The sequence below is a fragment of the Besnoitia besnoiti genome, chromosome I (genome assembly GCF_002563875.1).
Source record: "Besnoitia besnoiti strain Bb-Ger1 chromosome I, whole genome shotgun sequence".
NCBI classification, from domain to species: Eukaryota; Apicomplexa; class Conoidasida; order Eucoccidiorida; family Sarcocystidae; genus Besnoitia; species Besnoitia besnoiti.
Genome location: NC_042356.1, coordinates 436,854 through 456,101, shown reverse-complemented (window position 1 = coordinate 456,101; position 19,248 = coordinate 436,854). Strand labels below are relative to the sequence as shown.

Here is a 19,248-nt window from a genome sequence, read left to right as displayed (position 1 = left end):
CTGTGCACGATGATTTTCTGCTCTTTGCAAAGGCTGCGCGGGCGCAGAACGGATTCCAGTAGGGAAACTCCATCATTCATCTAGAAACATTTGCGCAGGCACATGCGCGTCTGTGCACAGCAAGGGAGGAGGGGGGCTCTCCCAAGCTCGGCAAGAGGACTTTTTCTGATCTCTTCTGCTTGAATGTCGTTCCCCGTTCCAGCACACCGGCACCGGCGCCCGCGCGCTCAGCCGATCTTCTTCCTCCACATGGTGATTTCCTGTTTCTTGAAATACCTGAAAGACGCAGCAGACAACGCGCGGCCGCTTGCGAGCCCTGCTCTGAGAAGACGTCCCACGGCGTGGAGAGAGGAATCGCTTCTCCCCAGTCACGGAAAGCACGTGCACATCGCGGATAAAGGAGCAAGGCACGTGGGAGAGGACACGCGCAGCCGACAGGCAACCAGAGGGGACAGGTAGATGCAGGAACGCTGGAAGCCAGCAGGCCATGACGCCAAGTGCGAGAGCGACGGCAAAAATGCCAAGCCCGTAGTTTATTAGTATTTCTGCTATCAGTATGCCAACGAAACAATAACGGTGAAGCTCATGAATAATATAACAACATGGAAGGAACAGCTGGATTACGTTCCAACCTCAAACTGGAGCACACGTGTGTCTGCTGCCGCGAATCAGCTCTGAAGCCGCTTACCGCCGATCTTCTTCATCGATCAAAACCAAGTTGAGAAAGTACCGCACGGAGAATTTGTTTTGCACGTTCTTGTAAGTCGGCGTGAAGTCGAAGCCGCTCAAATACACGCGCACAGGAATGCACTCGGCTGAGAAGAAGAGAGCATACAGGAAACAGTGAACAGAAACTCGAAGGCGAGAGTGAGGGCAAAGGGAGAAAACGCGATCAAACCTACTGAGTGAACATGAAGAATTCTGCGCTTGGCAGTCGTCGCCTTTAGAGCGCGAGACAACTACACGCGCGGGCGGCGAAGCGCCGCAGCAAAATCAATCATTCCGAACTCGCATGGCGTGTCAGTGTCGTTCTTCCCGAATGCCTTGTACCAGCATACTGCCGAAAAAACAAAAATAAACGAGCTCGATGCTTTCTCCACACACTAAACTCCTCGTTGCCCGAGCAGGGACGCGCGCACAGCAAAGGAAGAGTCCGCAGAGAGAAAGCACCAGGAGGAAAAAGGAAGCAAACGCGTACATCGAATCGGCGCGCCGTCCATGATCTCGAACTTCGTGAGCGTCTCAGAGTCCGTCACAGCGTTGGAGCCTGCACGAAGATGGAAACGAAAAGAAATCAGCTTTTTTGGATCAGTTCGAGAGGCACAGCAAGAAGAAAGCTACGCAACCAGAAAACGTCTGTGCGTCGCAGGCGGCGCGGACACGCACCACTTCTCTGTCTGCGATGGCCTTCGCTGAGAAACCCCACGAATCAATCGGCTCGCGTGCAGCCACGGTATCACAACTTCGCCAATATGCAACGGCGTACACCTACAGATCGAGACGAAAATCAATTAATAGTTTTAGTTCTCTTTCCAACCTAATGAGCACCGTGAGGCGCCTGGTCGCGAGCCCCTGTTTGCAGTTGAAGCCCAAAAACAAACCGTCAAAAGCGTCTCTCACCGGTGCCTGCCGTTTCCGTGCGGATAATGTCGATTTGCATGTTTTTGATCTTTATTCGAACGAGCACGAAGTAGACTTTTCCGACCACGACGTCGCGCAAGTGATATCTGCATTTGTCGTACTCGAACTCGATGTGCAGACAATCCTCAATGCCGACCTAAAAAAAAGAACATATCCTGGATCAGCGGGCGCGACCTGCCGCGAGGCGAGAAAGACAGACGCGGAGAAAAAAGGCGAACGAAACACCAGCCTCCAACGCACGGGGACGGATATCTGCACTACGCACGCAAACTGATACATATATGTATATGTACGTATATACACATATGCACATATATATGTATATATATGTATATATGTGAATGTACGTATGGGACGACTACTGCATGTGGAGACGCAGAGAACCAGGAGAAAAGGCTGTGTGCAGATGCGGCTCCATCGACAGCGTGAGCTCGCCGCGGTGCGGCCTTTTCCGTTTAAGCGGCGCCGGCAAAGCGAGCAATTCAAGGCGTCGCGGTCTGCAGGCCTCACCTCCATCTTGATAGTGTTGTTCACTTCGGGGGGAATGCCCACGTTCTGAACCACAAAGTCTTGCTCCTTCACGATGCTACTGCAGAGACAACCGCGCAGAACAGGAAACCGCGTCTCTGCACAAATATACTTCGCTGCAGGACGGCATGAAGCCCCGCGGAGTCCACGAGGTCGCTCAGCGCGGCGCCCACGCGTTGAGAAGGAACAGAGCCGTGCATCGGCTCGCAAACGCCAGGCAGTTCCGCAGAAAAAAACGCCGGTTTACAACTCGGCACGAGTCTCTAAGGACCCTCAAAGAGGTCGGCAGCCTCACAGGCCGCTACTACACGTGTAAGGGTACGGGGGGGGGGGGGGGGGGGGGGGGGGGGGGAGGGGGGGGAGGCGCGTCTCGTCCTCTGCAGCGTGTGAGTGTGTTTCCTGTCGATCGGTAGCACACTGCTTGCTTAGGATCAGACCAAAAAAGCGACGCGTACCTGCCGTAGTTCCGCATGATGGTGAGACGAACAAAGTAGCGGAGGCGGACGTGGATGCCCGAGTACGTTTCGTTGGGCTTGTCCACGGCGTTGAAGCGGTATTTATACTTCTTGCTCTCCACCAGCACGCCGGGCGGCTCGAGATCCTTCGAAATGGAAAAGAAGTCGTAGGAGCTGCTGCGGTCGTACAGCATGTCTGCAAGCGCCAGGGCACCGAGCACGCGTCGCCACGTGGGTATCGGGCTTTAAAGGCGCAAATGCATGCATATAAAGGCTTGAGAACGAAAAAGCATGCATGTTGCACGCCATATAACCACATATGCGCTCCAGTGGAGAGGTCGCTGAGAGAGACTCAGCCTCCCTGGCGGACGCACGGAGCGACCCAGGCAGAGGCAACGCGCTGCGCCCATCCACAGGAGAGTCTCTGTCTCCGAGAAAATCTCCCTCGACGAGCGATGGTTCCTTTCGCGCTGGCGGTCTGTCGCCGAGGGCTCACCGATTTGACCGATGAGCTCGACTTTGATTCCGTTGTGGTCCAGTTTTTTGCCAGGCTTCAAGCTGAGAACTGCGCATCCTGTCACATCTTCGCCGTCCTGCACGGCGAGAACGAGACACGTGGCATTTCACCGTGCAAATGTGCGTCATACACGACTGACTTGCCTCTCCCTGGACTGTGACTCGATTCTGCGGCGACGCACCTCGCCGATCCCCCCGAAACTAAGGGAGAGAGACGGACAGAGCCATGCAGGGCGGGGAGGGGCAGCGGAAGGGGGGGTGTCCGGTAACGTTCACGAAACTCAGGCACCTAGACACACGCGCCAACGTCGCATCCGAACTCGGCCTCCGCACGCACAGCCGGCCTACCCAGGTGCATGCAGTCACAGCAATAAAGGCGATATATGCACATGTATATACAAATATTTGTGCATGTATTTGTAGAAAGAGCAGAGCGACTCCTGGCAGCTCAGCTGGCCTGTGTGTCTGCGTTTCGCAGCTTGAGCAGCGCCCCTGCGCCGATAAAACCATACCAGAAAGCGACGACAGCCCTTCCCCGACGCAGGCCTGCGAAAAAATTAGCGTCTTACGGAGAAAATGGGGACTTTTTCGCCTTTCTTGTCTCTGGAGAGATACGTCGCCTTGCGCCCTTCCTGATCGATGAAGATCTCGACCGAGCAGACGCTGCCAAACAGAGTCGCCAGCTGCAGCAAAAAAACGCACAGGAGTCAGCTCCAAGTCAGAAGACCGCAGCCTAGCGGAGGGCACATCGCCTCGCCTGTCCCTTTGCCTGCAAGTCTCTGCAAAAGCATCTCTGCGTGGCCGCGGCGTCCCCGTGCCATCGCAACAGAAAAGGTCGTTTTCACTCGCGTGCAGAGACAGCCGCCCCTCTGAAAAGAGCGAGGTGACTACCTTCAGGTGTTTTTTCAATGCCACCAAACAATATACCTGCAAAGAGTTTCATAGTGAAGTGACTACAAGTCAGTCTGAGCCACCAGTAGGGAACTCTGCGGCAAGCAGAGGTGCAAGTGCACGCACGTGCAGGCTTACCATCTTGTCTGAAGGGATTTAGAACAGGGACGAATAATGGGAGTGCGCAGCCCAGACCGGCTGCCTCAACCGCGTACAGGAGCGCACATACACCTGCAGGCACGCCGAAGACGAAAGCATCCGACGGCAGAACGGTGAGGGCGCCGCAGACCAAAATCCGAAATCGAAGCACTGTAGCCGGAATCCAGATGCCTCGAAGGGTGCGCGAAGCCTCTGGGATGCGGAGTGCGCCACATGCAAAGCCTCGTAAAGTCCAATGGCATCACAGCGCACGTTGACGCTCGAGCTTTTTGAAAAATGGGATCGTATCGCACGTAGCGGGTGTGCCGGGATGAGGCATGGAGCACGACGCACGACGCTGGAACGGAGACTTCAGAGTCAAGCATGCCGGCGGGGGAAGCCCATGCCGCTTTGACACAAGAGGACGCATGCAAATTGTCGTTCTTTTCGTAGATCGAAACGCAAGATGGATGAAAAGAGGGAACTTTGGGAAAAAGAGTCGATCACTTTTTTAAAAAATGCACACGCTGTCGAGCTCGCTGCTGTCCTGCACTGGCCTCCACGGGGACCGAGTGTTGGTGTCAGATGATGGCGCATCCCGGTTTCTCCGGATTTCTGCTGCCTATAGGGTCTACTGAAAAGGCTAGCCTCTGTCGCTGCTTTCGAAAAAGTGTGCACGAAAGGACTTCAGCCCCGGCGGCAGGCTAACTGACGATTCGCAGCCCTCGGTGGTGCCGCCCTCAGAGGGCAAGTTCGAAATGGGCTCGTCAGTCTGGTCTCTTCGTCGGCGGTGTGTGACTCAAGCTCACAATCGGAAAGTCGGCGCCGATTCGTTGTGGAACTGGAGAAGGCCGAGGAAGGCGTCCCACGGGAAAAAGACAGAGAGTTACCCGCCTAGATGCAAGAGAAATCGCCCGAAAAGGTGGAAGACAGCTTCTAGTGAGGGCGAGCAAAGACGACGAGCCGTTCTCCGAAGTTGGAAAAGCTGTGTTGGATGATTTGCTGGGACGTTTTCAGAGAAGGGGCGGTTTAGTTACGCGTTGGTACAGAGGGAGAGAGGTTCTCGCGCTGGACGCGACCGCAGGAGAATTTGCGTCACTGACGCGGCCGGAAGGGGGAGAAGAGCTTGACGATGGGTTCAACAAAGAAGGACGCAAGCCATGAATTTGAAAAGCGAGTGGACGTAAAGCGAGGAACTGAAAGCCGTCACCGACGGCAACTGCGAGACAAGACAAGAGGGTTGAGATAAACAGAAGCACGTGAGAACCATGAAACGGGTAGCGGAGGACGGGAAAACACGCCGTAGTGAATAGACGCACAGATCGCTGTCTGTCAGAGCACCAGGCTTGCGAAGGAACTCAAAAAGGGGAAAAATCAGCCACCGCTGCTGAAGCAGCGTAGACTCTCACGGCTGTGCTGCTTCTAGAGGCAGTTTTGTAGGTGGCGCCCGGGCGCAGGGGAGATGCAAGAGAGAATTGTGACGATGACTTTAAACAATGTCGTGTGATATTGTCTGTGTTGTACATCCTCGGAGTGGTCACGGATATGGCGGTGGCACACCGCTTTTGAGAAAAAATGGCAACCGGGAGACGCATCAAGGGGGCTGCGTAAAACAGACGGCACGGCACCCGCTCTCAGCGTCTTAGACCTCGCCCACGCGAAAACCGTACGAGGAAAGCATGCCAGCATGCTGTCGGGCGATGACCTAGCGACGGTCTTAGCGTGCTTCGTTCCGCGGAACAGCACCTTTGAAACGCTCTTATTTGTGCACGCACGAGTTTTTTTCCGTGTCTGTGTGATTGGTGTCTCAAGAGATAAACTCTCTCACGCTCCTCGAAGTCGGGTCACTGAAGGAGACCTTGGGATGGCACGGCCGCCGCCTGCGAACAAGCCGCCGCAGAAAGTCCATTGGCAGGCTGGGTACAGAAGTATACTCCCTGGCTTTGCCTGTCCGCCTGACAACTCCGTAGCATACAGTTTCGAAAGGCCACACCTCGCTTGAGCTGCGGGGCGACCATACTCCGTCGGGAACAAAACAGCGGCGCTGTTGTCGCAGCTGGGGACCTGACAGGCGGAGGAGTTAGATGTGCCGGAGGAGATGCTGCGCGTCGCGCGAGACAGTGTGTCTCTCCTCTTCGATTTTCCGCTTGCGTTTCTCCTAGAATACTGAAGATGACTCCGGTTTTGAGATACAGACAACCAAGTTCCTTATGATTGCAGTACACCACCACCCCAACGGACTGCGATCCGCGGTAACACTGGTAGTAGCCAGCTTTCCTGCAAATGCTCAAGAGATTCCTCTTCCGCTTTTGAGCAATCCACGCAGAACGAACGGCATGCACGCACAGGCTCGCAAGAGCTGAGCCGCAACGGGGGAGCCTCATCATGCAAGTATGAAGTAGAGTAGGAACTCGAAGGATATTTACGCGAGACGGCCAGTCACCCGCTGGTGCAACCGCAGTCCTTGTGAAGCGATGCACGAGGTCAGATTAGCCACCGTAGGGGCAGAAAGCGTGTCAGCAGTAGCTAACCAAATCACTGCAGGTTCCGCGTACGCTGAAACCGGTACGCAGAATCTCGGTGGAATCGAGTCAGTGCGGGCATCAGAGTCGCACGAGGCTTTCACCACTGCTCACTTTATGAGAATAGCGATGCGCTAGTGACTCCGCATCTCTCCTTGCAGGTAATCGAGAGGCGTGAACAGTTGCTGTTAACCCGTTGCGCCTCCAGCTCCCTTGAAGGGGGTCCGCTGCCACACCCATTGGCCACGGCAACAAGGAAGCAATCAAGCTGCTTACTGTCCTTTTGCGGCTTCACGGGCATTCGCACGCCTGCCGCACACACACACACACCGCCCCTTGACAAACGAGCAGTGTCTTCTGCATCCACTCCCCGGGGAACTATAATATCAACATCGACTGTAGCCACATGCGCGGACTATTCAGACGGTAAGAGGGCACTAACGAGTGGGCATATATCTGCGCACACACGCCCCAGGAACGACTTGGACTGAGGATTGGAGTGACGCTCGCAACAGTAGGACTGCTCAACAGAAAGGCAGGAGGGAACATGACGAGCCTGGATCTGCGGTGGCGATGGGGCTCGTTCATGCTATCCCTAGTTTTGAGTCTCGTGATGCTTTGCAGGCGGCGTGGCTACGTTCGCTTCGCTTGCATATTACTCCTGTTGCCTCTAGTTTGGCCAGGCATCAGTGAGGTCCAGCAGGATCAGTACTCTGCAGGTTACCACACAGAGAAGGATGCTGGGCGCTAACGAGAGGTATCAGCGATGCACGCGTCACGCCGGTTTCTTGAGCACACTCGTTTCGTTCTATATCTGGTACGCGAGCCCAGGTGCCAATTCACTACCGTCCCTCCAAGGGATCTTGTGGATGCCTCATTTGCATCGTCAAGGAACTGAAGATACTGCACCAACAACTATGTCCGGTGAAATAGAGCACGTCGATAATGTGACACCGCGCCTAGTATTGCTTTTGGCGGCGGCCTGTGCCCCGGTCCACGGTCATTCTTCGAAGTCGGTCTGTCTCTTTCAGCTTCATCCCTTTTCTGCCTTCATGGGCCGCTACGGCGTAACATCGTGTGAGCTTCTCGGTCTGCGTAGCTCAAGCCAGAGAGCGCCAACGGGAAAGCCAGGTTTGACTGCGTTAGTACATCAGCTGCGCATGCGCTAGAGACAGGCGCTACCGTAGCGAGACTACGCAAAAACTGTCAACACCATCAGCACGGTCCCATGCAAAAGAAGCCAAGGGCCTGGCAAAACCGTAATGTCGAATGGTGACGTTGTACAACTGCTATGACAAACTAGTGGTGTGGTAAGGGTTGGCGAGAGCTGTATCGATGCCAGCAGTACCACCCTCCACCCCCCGGGTTCTTGTCTTGTCTTCGCATGTCGAATCACTCACGAAAATGAAATGACCGTGCTCCGTCTGCAAAGCTGCGGAAAGTTTCCCAACGCTTTCAGGCGCCACGGAATTCCACGGCTCTACGGTAGACTCTCCTCTTCACGGTGTCGTGCATTTCTGGGCGGTCACCTAACTGCTGCATGCGCACGCGTCTGCTTCTATTTTGGATCTGCGTACGCCGTACGACTGACTGGAAACAAGCAGTCATTTCTTTATTCCCTCCTCTATAGAGAAATCACTTGAATGAAAGGATATCTGTTGCGAAGCCTCTTGGAAAGAGGAGACCAGAGGAATGCGTGCTCTGACCAATTTCTTCAAAGAACCACAGGCAGGAGAGACGCTCATGTCGACGTCCGCCCTGTCTTGCACACCCACGCCTGAAGAGAGCCCACGAGCCGCATTCATTCGGTCGGTTTTGCATCTGAAAGACTGACTCCTCAGGTGTACTTACGTGGTGCTGTTAAGGCCACGGTGCGGAACTGCAGCACAGGATTTCCCGCGTCGACCAGCAGTCCGCAGGGTGACGGAAGCGGAAATTTTCCGTGTCTCCGGAAGTTCCGGCTTGCTTTGCGGCGGCTCTTTCTTTGCTCGGCAAAAATGCCGCTTCCTCCTCTTGCTGGGTCCCTGTCGTACGGGACGCAGGTTGGCTTGAGGTCAACTCTCGATGCGTCCCGGGGTGCGAAGCAGCCGTATTATGTCAGTCTCGGAAACCTGCCCGGCGCGCCGCGCCCCTCTCCTCTCATGTTTCAGAGTCCCTCTTTTTTGTCAGAAGCGTCTACTGTCCCCGGTACACCGTTCCCCTCCCTTGGCATGACTCGTCAAGCTTCCCCCTTTTCGCTGGACACCCCAGCATCCACGAGTTCGCCGTCGAGCACAGATCTTCTGCCTATTTGCTGCACGGCAAGCCATCCGTATCGCCCCCTGAGCAGCACTGAGTTCTGCTTTTTGCGGGCTTCGGCTCCACTCTCTGGCGACGCAGTCCAGGCAGATGAGGAGGTGCTTCTGGTCGCCGGGTTTCCGCGCTCAGTGGCCCTGGACCAGGGGAAGGCAAGTCGGAACTCGTCTCCAGTCCCAGAAGAATCACACGCGGGATTCACTTCGCAAGCAGGCGCGTCGCTCTGGCTTCTCTGCTGCCCCCGCAGAACCGAAGTTCGCCAGTTTGCGCAGCGTGTGGAATCTTCCCGGCCTGGAAGGTCCTCCCTCGCGTCAGTTTCCGCAGACGCGCCGTCGAGCTCCTCTCCTCTGCTGAATGCCTGCGCACTGTTTGGTGCACCCGACGAAGAGGATGTCGGCGTAGTCTGTGCTCGCGGGGTGTCTGCAGAGGGCTCTCTGAAGAGTCTGTTTGCTCGAGTGGAGCGCCGCTGCCGATGGAAACTTATCCGCGCTGTGTCGCATGCTTCTCGCAGTGCAGCTGCTTCCGCCCCGTCCCGCGCTCCCCCAGAAGACGAGGACGATGCGGTGGCGAGGAACGCGGATGATCGCCGCGCGGCCTCTGCAGAGGCACAGATGGGTTCATCTGTCTTGCATCTCGATGAAGAGGTTCTCCTTCAGAACTGCCACACCGGGCAGTTCCTCTCTCTCCGCATGTCCGAGCCTGCGGGAGGGGCCCAGGGCTCGGCATGCTTAGTCGCCGTGGGCAAGCCTGTGTTTGCTTCCTCCCTGTTTGAAGAGAAAAGCGAAACGGGGAGGCACTCTGACCCGGCCTTCTCGACATTCCCCTTCGCGGGTCCTCGGTTCTCCCAGCTTTCCTCCGCGTCGCGGCGCGCTTCTGCCACCAAGAGGATGAATCCGCTCCTTGCTGCGCACCCGTCGACTTCTTGTATGCACAGCGGCTGGCGCATCGTCCCTGCAGGCGTCCGCGTCGCTCCGTGTTGGGATCGCGTTTTCCCGCACACTCTAGTGGGTCCGAGTGAAATCGACGACGCGCTTTTGAAGCGGGAAAGTTTCCTCGGCGTTCGCTTGACGAACTTCATCTCGGGCGCTTCTGCGAATCCGTCCTTCCCCGGTGACCCGCCGCTTTCTCTCTCTCCGTACGCCGACGAGCCGACGGCGGGGACGACCTTGCAGGGGCAGGACGCGGAAGATTCCGGTTCGCACGCCTTCCCCTTCCCTCAGCTCCGCGCAGGGGCTGCGGTGAACCAGCCGTCTTCTTCTCTCCTCGGGGGCGTCGCTCCGCGCGATTCTTCTGCGCGGCCTTCCCTCGCAGAGAGCTGGCGCTCGGCGGGCCCAGAGAGCCTGGGAGAGAACGACTGGGTGATGCGCCGTCTTCACGCGGACTGGCCAGCGCTGCCGCGCGAGGTGAAGGAGCGTTTTCTCCTCGAAGACCTGCTGTTTTGTCTGTCGGGCCTCGACGGCACGCTCATTCGCATTCTCGCGGTGTCCTCCTCGGCTCTCGCGGACGAGCAGAATGCGCGTGCTCGCGGTGAGACGAAGCCTGTCGGCGCGGCGCCCAAGCAGCCACACGCCGCGTCCTGTGCCGCCGACCCGGTCCTGCCCGAGTTTCACTACTGGTTTCATCCGCTGCTTTCTCTGGCGGCGTCTTCGAGCGGCTCCTCCGAAGGCAGGGCCGCCGCGCCCGCGTGTTCCTCGTCACTCGTGGCTGCGACGCCGGGCGCGCCCGACCGCGGCTTTTCGGCGGCTTCGCGCGCTTCAGAAGGCAAGGGGGAGGAGGGGCATTCGGCGTTCCCCTTCGCTTCGCAGGCCGCGTCGGAGGACGCCGCCTTCTGCCAGATGCTGCCCCCGCTGCTTCCCGCGGCATGCAGTCTGCGGCTTCTCCTCGTCTTCCTCGAGCTGGCGGGGCGGCGGAACAGCGCAAAGCGGAGCCCCGCGGCGACGGCTGCGCTTTGCTGGGGCGGCGAAGTCGCTGAGGCGTTCTGCGGCGCGATCAAAAAGGTCGTCGAGGAACTGGGGATTCGCGTCGGCGTCTGGGAAGGCGAGGTCCGGCGGGGCCGACTGACCCTGCAGGGTCTTCGGGCCCAGCTCGGGCCCGTGTCCAGGGCGCTCGGAGTCGCAGAGGCCGTCGTCCGGGAAGCTTGGGGACGGCGCGGAGGAGCGATCCTGGACGCCGTCGACGAAGTGAAGGCGCGGCTTCCCTGCAACGACGCCAACCAAGAAATCTGCAGATTCATCTTTGAAAAAGCTGTCGCTCCGCTCGCGCGAATCGTTGAAAACTGGGTCCTCCACGGCGTTCTCAAAGACACCTACGGAGAGTTCTTCATCCGGTAAGAAGGACGATCGAACCTGCTGCGCACGCCGCCACGCTGAGTATGCCTCTGGCAGCAACGGTGTGCTCACTCCATAAACTAGAGAGGAAGACCGACGCCGCTCGGCGCCGGCACGCGGGCGACGCTTGCTGTCCAGCTCCCCTAGTCGTCTCCTCAGCACGCCTACTTGTGTATTTTCGTACATAAATGCCCGCACGCACTTAAATGCAGGCTTGCATACAACTCCATAAATATATATATGGATCTCTCTGGATGTATGCACAAACATAGACATACATATCTCGGTTTGTGCAAGTGTGCATGTGGAGGGCGGCATACGCTCTTATATGCATCTCTCTGCGAAAGTGCATGAGCATGCATCGCCATCGTTCCTCTCGCGCTTGCGATTGTCTTGCTTGCGTAGACGCAGTCACTGTCTCATCGCGCTGGGTGTGCTGCTGCGTTTCCACTTTTTCCAAATGTCGCTTCGCAGAGAAGACCCGACAATCGTCGCGGAGGGCGAGCCCTCTTCGGAGTGGAGAGGCGCTTCTCTATCGTCATCCTGGGCCTGCGTCCGCCCTCGAGGTACGCGTTCACTGTCTCGAATATCAAAGCATTTCTCGCATCAATGCATATGCATAGATGTGTAGATATGTTTGTATCTTGTATACATGTGTGCGCGTGGATGCTCATATCGGCACAGAGGCGACGTCGACACTGATGAGGCATGCCTGCATTGCTTCTTGCCACCCTAACAGACGCATGCGGTGAGTTCTACGTATACAGTCACATTTGCGTATTGTGCTTTGACACGCACTGGAGAGCTCTCCTTTCTTCGATTTGCCTGGTGGGCTTCGAGGATAGTACTTCGCTTGCGGCATGCACGCGCGCAGTCTCCGCTTCCGCGTCCTCATTTTCCTATCGTCGTCGCGCGCCTTTTCTCCCCTTCAGAGGCAAATGATGCGCTTGCGCCGCGCGCTCCTGACGCGGGGCCCTACGCGGTCGACTGGTGCCGGCGGCGTTTTCTTCTCCTCGAAGGCCTCGTGCCGAATTTTTTGAAGGCGCATGCGAAGGAAATTCACCGCGCCGGGCTCTACGTCTACGTGCTCAACAGCTGCAGCTACGCGGTAGGCGCCGCGAGCGATGGCCTCCGCTCTGAAGCTCACGCGGGGGCTTGTCCTCACACACCCCGAAGGAAAGGAGCAGAAACGTGAAACAGAGTGCTGGTGGCGGCCGGTGTTTGCGAGTCATCATCATATTTGTGTAGGGCTCCGCACAATTACTTGTATGAAGTGGAGATGCCTCCACGTTGCCGAGAGAGAAGAGACGGCGTGACGGAATTTTCAGCGCCCCCAGGGTCTGATGAAAACGTTTGGGGTTTGCCAGCAGCTCCCCCAAAGCGTGCATCTTCCAGTCTATTTTATGTCTTTTTTTCTTATTTTTCTGTTTTTTCAGGGTCTTCCGCCCCTGTCGTTCTCGCAGGAGAAGCCCTCCAAGACAGGCGCCCTGTCGGCGCTCTCTCCGCGTCTTCTCCTTCCACTGATTCCTGCCGCCTGCGCGCGGGCCTCGACGCACGTGATGCACTTTTTCTTCAGGTCGCTTGAGCTGCCGCGAACCCTGGAGCTCCTCCACGCATTCTTCCTCGTCGGGCGCGCAGATTTCCTTCAGCGCTTCTTCGAGTTCGCCGCGCCGGCCGAGGGTTCGAATCTAGACTCCGGCGGCGCGCTCGGCGCGGCCTCCTGGAGCGCGACTCTGCAGGAAATCGCGGGCCTCGAGGGATGCATGGAGCTCGCGATTCGAAGCGTTAACGGATTCGATACGTAGGAACGCGTCAAGACGCTTGCATATTATATGTATATGTATATATATTTTGCTCATCGGCACGCACCTATGTTATTGGTGAATGTCTGCCTGCAGTGCGGTTTATATACGTCCATATACTTATTGGAAGCCAGTCACCTACAGTCACATGTGTCTGGAATGTGTGAACACATGTTTGAAGCGCATCACATCTGTATATATATATATATATATATATATATATTCTGGCCTCTGAGAAGGACTTGCCTTTGTCGTGGAGTCATTATCCTAGCTGACGCTTCAAGAGGAGCGAGCGCGGACAGAGTCGAGCTTCGCCAACCGGAAAGCATTTCGAACTCTGCAGACCTTCGCTGAATCGCTATTCATACACATACACGTCTACATGTATCTATATGTATTGTACGAATCCATCTTTGTGCGTGCAGCTGCAAGTGCATATCTCTCTTGCATCCATCTTTGCAGTGTGTTCCTTCTGAGGGTGGTTTGCGCCCGCCAGTTCACCGCGCGTTCGCTTGTTCTGCCTTCGCTTTTCTCAGACTCAAAGAGAAGATCTCTTTCTTCATGCATCCGATGCCTTCGCTGTGCGAGGCCGCGCAGCTGCTGGCGCATGCAAATGAAGAAGAAAATCTGCGCAGGCTTTTGGGGCTGCCGGCGCGAGCCCTCGGAGGAACCGAAGGCGCCGCAGGGACAAAGACTGGCAGCGACGCAGGCGCGTTTCGCCGGCCGTCGCCAACAGGTGATAAGCGAGAGCAGAAACTGGAAAGGGGGGGAGAGTGCAGCAAGCAGAGAGACACAGACGTCGGGGAGGAACGAACGGACGGCAAGAATAGAAAACAAGACAGGGGGAACCAGACGAGCGCGCAGAATGACGTCGCGCAAAACGAGGCTCTTCTCCCCTTCCCTCCACGGTGTCTCTTTGTGTCTTGAAAGTGTCTTCGAGTCTCTTCCCGTCCCCTCCCGTTGTCGTGGCCCCCAATTCCCCCTTTTTTTCAGTGTTTTACTCGTTTCTTTTTTGCTTTTTTCCGCCATCTCTGCGTTCTTCACACCTCCCACGCACCCTTTTGTCTTTTTTCTCCTCTCAGAGTGGTGTCGGCGCGTCTGTCTGCGGTACCGCTGCGACTGGCCTCTGTCGCTCTTGTATACGCCCAGAGCCCTCTGCAGCTACGAGCTCGTCTTTCGGTTTTTGCTGCATCTACATCTCGCTCAGCGCCAGCTCAATCAGCTGTGGATGCACATCCATGAAACACGAGTGAGTTTCGCGAAAGCAGAGACGCGCCTCGAAGGCGCCTCCCGACGGCTACACGGGCGCGAGGCAGGCTGTCGACTTGCGCGTGCGGCCTCCGCGGCGCATGCAGCAGACGAAATGCCTGCGCGCCGCAGACGGCTTCGCGGCTAAACTTTGACGTATTGAAGGCCCCCTTATACTGTATAGACAACATGGCCTCTGGCGCCTTGATCTCACGCCAATGGCAAAGGAGAAGGAACGAAGAATAGTCGTCTGTACGGAATAGAAAAGACTCGATTCAGCACCCGTCGCGTGAAACTTCGCTAGAGAGACATGAATGTGTGCAGGTGCATGTTTAGAGCGTTGCTTACTCAGCGATCTGTGTGTGGGGTTTGACGTTTGACAGTCTGTGACGGTCACCGCCGCCTATACGGGAAACGAAAGCTGCGCGTGTGTTCCATTTTGTTTTCTTCAGGGCCTCTTTTCCTTCGCGGACATGCCGACGCATCTGCGCCAGACAATCGCGATAGGAGAGGAAATGCGCGTCTTCACTCGTAACGTTCTCTTCTATGCGACGACGGATGTACGTGAAACGCAGGAGGCAGGGCGCGAAATGCATGGTTACAGATCTTTTTTCTGACAGGGTCTCAGCTTCGCTGACGTATATATGTCGAGTACATTCCTATACATGTGTATAATGTCCCTATGTGGGCGTTAATTCGTGTTGCTCGCATTGCGTATATATATAAGTATTTGTGCATTGAGATAACGAAGTTGTGGTTCCGGATCTCCGCCGTGTTGTGTTTTCATGAGATGCGTTGAGGGTGGGTGCGAATATAAGCGCACTGCTTGCATGGAAATGTCTGCACCCTTACACGCTTCAGCCGGCTCGTCTCTTCGTTTCGAGGCGAAAGGAGAGAGAATTTCATGTTGGTTTCCTTCATTTCGCGTTGTGTGCGCATGATGCGCACTTTGTAGGCACTCCAGCTCGTTTTGCTTCTTTCTGCTTGCCTATCAGGTCGTCGCGTTGCACTACTCGACGCTGCTTCGGCATCTGCAGTCGCTCTCTCCGCCGGAGTTGACGAGCTCGTCGCAGGCGTCGCCATACTCCCTCGCGGACGTTCAGGAGCTGCATGCATGTTTTCTCTCGTCGCTTCTGCGCGATCTCTTCTTGGAAGACTTGGCGCTGCTCCAGGCGGCCAGTAAGTGCCTGACGATTTGTCTCGTCTTCAGCCGTCACGTCCGGAAGTTCTCCTTCGAACCCCCCGAGTTTCCGCTGCTCGCGGCCGCGGGGGGTCTCGGCGTTTCCGCGTCGGTCCTCTGCGCGCTCGGCAGGAGCGACGGCGGCGCCGCCCGAGACGCCTCAGCGAGCCACGACGGCCGCGATCGGAGCAGCGACGCCGAGGAGGCGCGGAGTGCGCAGAAGGCGACCAACGCGCGAGAAAGAATGCGAGATGCGAGGCGCCGGCAAGTGCGCGCCGCCGTCGACAGCGCAGGATACGGCGGCATGGTACGCAGCGCCGGCGCGAGCTTCAGAGAAAACTTCAACGAATTCCTCAGTAAGAAAGGAAAGGATCAACGAGGGGGGAGGCGGCAGCCCGCGACGAGGAGGGCGTCCGAGTCGTTGATGTTCGCAGAAAAGGGGAGGGCGACCTCGTCCTTTGCTGGGGCTGCCGTCGTCGCGAAGCCAGGCAAGGGGAAGAGAAGAGACGCTTCTCGTCTCTCTTGGTCGTTTCCTGTCGAGGTTGCTGCGCAGCTCCATCCGGTCAACAGGCGAAGATGCTTTCTCCTTCATCGCTCGCGCGTTTCCTTTGGCATCGCCCCAATGCTGACAAGCGCGGCTTCGCAGGCGTGCATTGCACTGTGGTCGCGTGCCCCTGTATCTGTTTGGTTTCGTCTGCTCATCGCGGCTCGTCTCGCTGCGCCCGGCATGTGCATGTGTTCGTCAGGCAAGCTGGAGGCCTTCAGCCGGCGTTTCCCTTCCTCGCCCTGCGCGCACTTGCTCACGCGCCTCCACTTCAACGACTGCCTCGCGTCGCGCGGCCGCCAGCCTGTCCCAGCTGCCGCGTCGACTCTGGGGGCGCAGGCGGCCGCGACGCCCTCCGGTCCCTCGAGGGAGCTCCGAGCAGACGCGCGGCCGCCCGCGAGTGGAGCAGGAGGCTTTTCGATGGCAGGGGAAGCTGAGCGCAACGGAGTCGCCACGCAGCTCCCTCCTGCGCCGCGAGGCCTGCGGGCCGCTGCGAACGGCGACCGCGACGCGAGTGCGTCGGTCTCTCTGCGGCGAGCGAGGGGAGCCGAGGATGAGCGCGAGCGCGCCACGCCGCCGTTGCTGCCGCCCGCGCGCGGGAGCTCTTCTTTTTCGCGTGGAGAGAAGCGCAGCGACGAGGAGAGGGACATTGATGGCGCGCGGCGCGAAGCGGTCGACGGCAGCCAGGCGGGGGGGGCGCTTCGACAGCCTGCGACGCCCAGGGACGCGTCGTCGTTCTCTGCGGCGGCCGCGGCGACGGGCGGGCTGCGCTCTCCGCGCAGAATTGGAGCGTTCGAGCTGCCGCCAGCCATTCCAGTCTCCGGCGCTCTGCGGCAAGCCCCGAGGGCTGCTGTCCGCGACGGGGCGGGCGACAGAAAACCAGGCGCGTCGGTGTCAGCGTCGGCGCCGCCGTTTGAGCTGCCGTCTACGGCGTTTACCACGTTCGGCGCGCGGGAGAGAAACGAGAGGAGACTGGATCGCCGCTCTCTCGAGCGAGACCGAGACCTGAGTCCGCAGGCGCGGGGCGCGAGCGGGCTAGGTCCTGCGGCGCGCGGCTCTGATGAAGAGTTTCTCAGCGAAGAAGAGGAGGTGGATGCGCGCCCGAGGCTCCACGTGGACAGCGACGACGAGAAGGAAGACGCCGAGGAAGACTTTGACGCGGCGCTGCGTTCCTTCCAAGCGAGACTTCGAGGCGATGACGCCGCGGTGCGAAGCAGCCGCAGAGTTCGTGCAGAGGAGTCCGGCGGAGACCTCCCTCGGGGTGGAGCCAGGGGCTTGACGCGTCTTTCTCCTCGAGGAGGCGCGCGAAATGCGAGTGAGGAGGCGGATCGGCGCTCTGAGGCGGACTCCATCGCGTCTGACGAGGGCGACGTAGACTTTCGCGAGTCAGACGACGAGGAGGAATTTTCGGACGGGCCTGAGGACGAACCGCGGAGAGGAGGAAGCGAGCCAGACGACGATTTCTTCGAAGACTTCGAAGAGGAGGGCAGCGACGCTCTTAGCGGAGACGAAGGAGACGAGAGGCACCCGCTCAGCGTAAGGCCGAACGGCGACGCGAAGCACGAGGAAGGGTACGCAGCGGCGTTTCTGAGAAGTCGCGCAGATCTTCGCTAAGAGAGAAAACGCGATACCGCTCTTGGCGCGAAAGTTCCATATCGGCGGAATGTCACTAAGGCAACTCTCAAACCCCACACCCACCAAGAATACGCAGATTCACTTAAACATGTATTTCGATTGGGGACGCACGCACATGCGCACGCGCGCCGGCACTCGCGCTGCGGGAAGCTTTGCAGGGAGATCTGGCAGAACTATGAGGTTGGTTTCCGACGAGCTATTTGTTTCCAAAGTTTCTCTTGTTTCGACTGCACTCTGCATCAAGTTTTTGAAAGCAAAGACTGATAGGTCGGTCGTTTCTGTCGCCAACCGAGGGCATGCACGAAGGTGCAGTTCTGTCGGTCTTAGGAGCTTCAGTCGGGTTTGTGCGCACATGTGAGCACGCGCGGAGCCGAGGCGAACTTTAGGGCGACAAAGTTTGTCAATTAGTTCGAAAGTGATGCCCGTTCCTGCCAACAAAATACCGCCCGTACAAGCACAGCACCGTAGTGATAAAGACCGTAGCTAGTGTACGAATCGTTCTTATCACACTGTAAGGAGCGACGCTTTCGGCGCAAAAGATACAGGATTTAGAATGGTATAACCCGAGTCGGGTGAAAAAAGACAAAGAAGTTCCTAGAATACTGACTATGTCTCCGGTTAGGAGACTCAGACACCAGGTTCTTGTTGATTGAAGGACTCCGCCATCTCGATCGACGGCTTGTGACAGCCAGTAGTGTTCGATTTCAAGATAATGGCAATCGCGTTTGCTTGGAGGGTGTAATTATTGTGAGTGGTGCCTCCCTACAATGCTAGAATCAGTCCAGTAGTGAGGCACACGGAAGGATCTAGTCAAGGTTGCCGCTCGATGATGGCTGATGCGGGTGCTACCGCATCTGCGCTGGAAACTGAATCAGTTCCCCTCAAACAGCGGAGGTCGGCGTTGGATCCGCGTCCGGCCTCTGCAGAGTGCCCCGAGCAATACGCAGTTGGATTTGCAGAAGAGCAACAAGGCGCGAAGCTAGTCGCAGCCTGAGGCGCGCCGAGCTACTGCATATGCATGCATCACCTCTTATCGAACATGAACGCCATGGGAAGTGAAAAAACGCGGTTGGACTTTTACACCGCGTTTCCAGTGAGTGACTTTCGCCGCCTTAGCTTTTTTCTTCTCTGAAGTTTTCGCATCCAACGCTGTAACTATCTTCACAAAATGCGTGACCCGCTTCGAAATAGGAACCCTAGATAAGTACGCGCAATAGGACTCGCATGGTGTAGTGCGTCGATATTAGCTAATTGTCTCGATAGCTTGGGTGGAGACGAGTAGGCAGCCCTGCATCGCGGAGATATTTGCTCTCTTGCCAGCCCTCTCTCTGCCACCGAAACACGCAGTATGAGTGGTGAGCAGAGATGGCTACGTAGAATCCGAAGGACACCGCTTCTCGCACAGCACTCCAATCCTGGCTCCGCGTAGCGACGAGCTGATATCCATATTCACTACCATCGTGGAACGAGCTTGCTCAAAATCTATACAGCGCCTCCTTGATCGACAGGCGTTAGTGAACTAGCTA

The 19,248-nt window shown here is 57.2% G+C and overlaps 2 protein-coding genes across 2 annotated transcripts; one reads left to right on the top strand and one right to left on the bottom strand.

The window, feature by feature from the left end:
* Positions 1-227: 227 nt before the first annotated feature.
* On the bottom strand, positions 228-4,172 carry BESB_000630 (putative vacuolar protein sorting-associated protein 26; the record flags this gene model as incomplete). The annotated part of the gene is made up of 9 exons (XM_029358818.1): positions 228-276; positions 689-815; positions 1,199-1,267; positions 1,621-1,777; positions 2,152-2,230; positions 2,625-2,820; positions 3,121-3,217; positions 3,710-3,823; positions 4,170-4,172. 9 exons carry the CDS (start codon positions 4,170-4,172, stop codon positions 228-230), a joined length of 891 nt encoding a protein of 296 aa, XP_029221730.1.
* A 4,516-nt stretch (positions 4,173-8,688) lies between these two features.
* On the top strand, positions 8,689-17,701 carry BESB_000620 (Spc97 / Spc98 family protein; the record flags this gene model as incomplete). The annotated part of the gene is made up of 9 exons (XM_029358817.1): positions 8,689-11,312; positions 11,788-11,879; positions 12,246-12,421; positions 12,750-13,114; positions 13,652-13,851; positions 14,198-14,364; positions 14,816-14,923; positions 15,359-15,899; positions 16,290-17,701. 9 exons carry the CDS (start codon positions 8,689-8,691, stop codon positions 17,699-17,701), a joined length of 5,685 nt encoding a protein of 1,894 aa, XP_029221729.1.
* Positions 17,702-19,248: the final 1,547 nt, after the last annotated feature.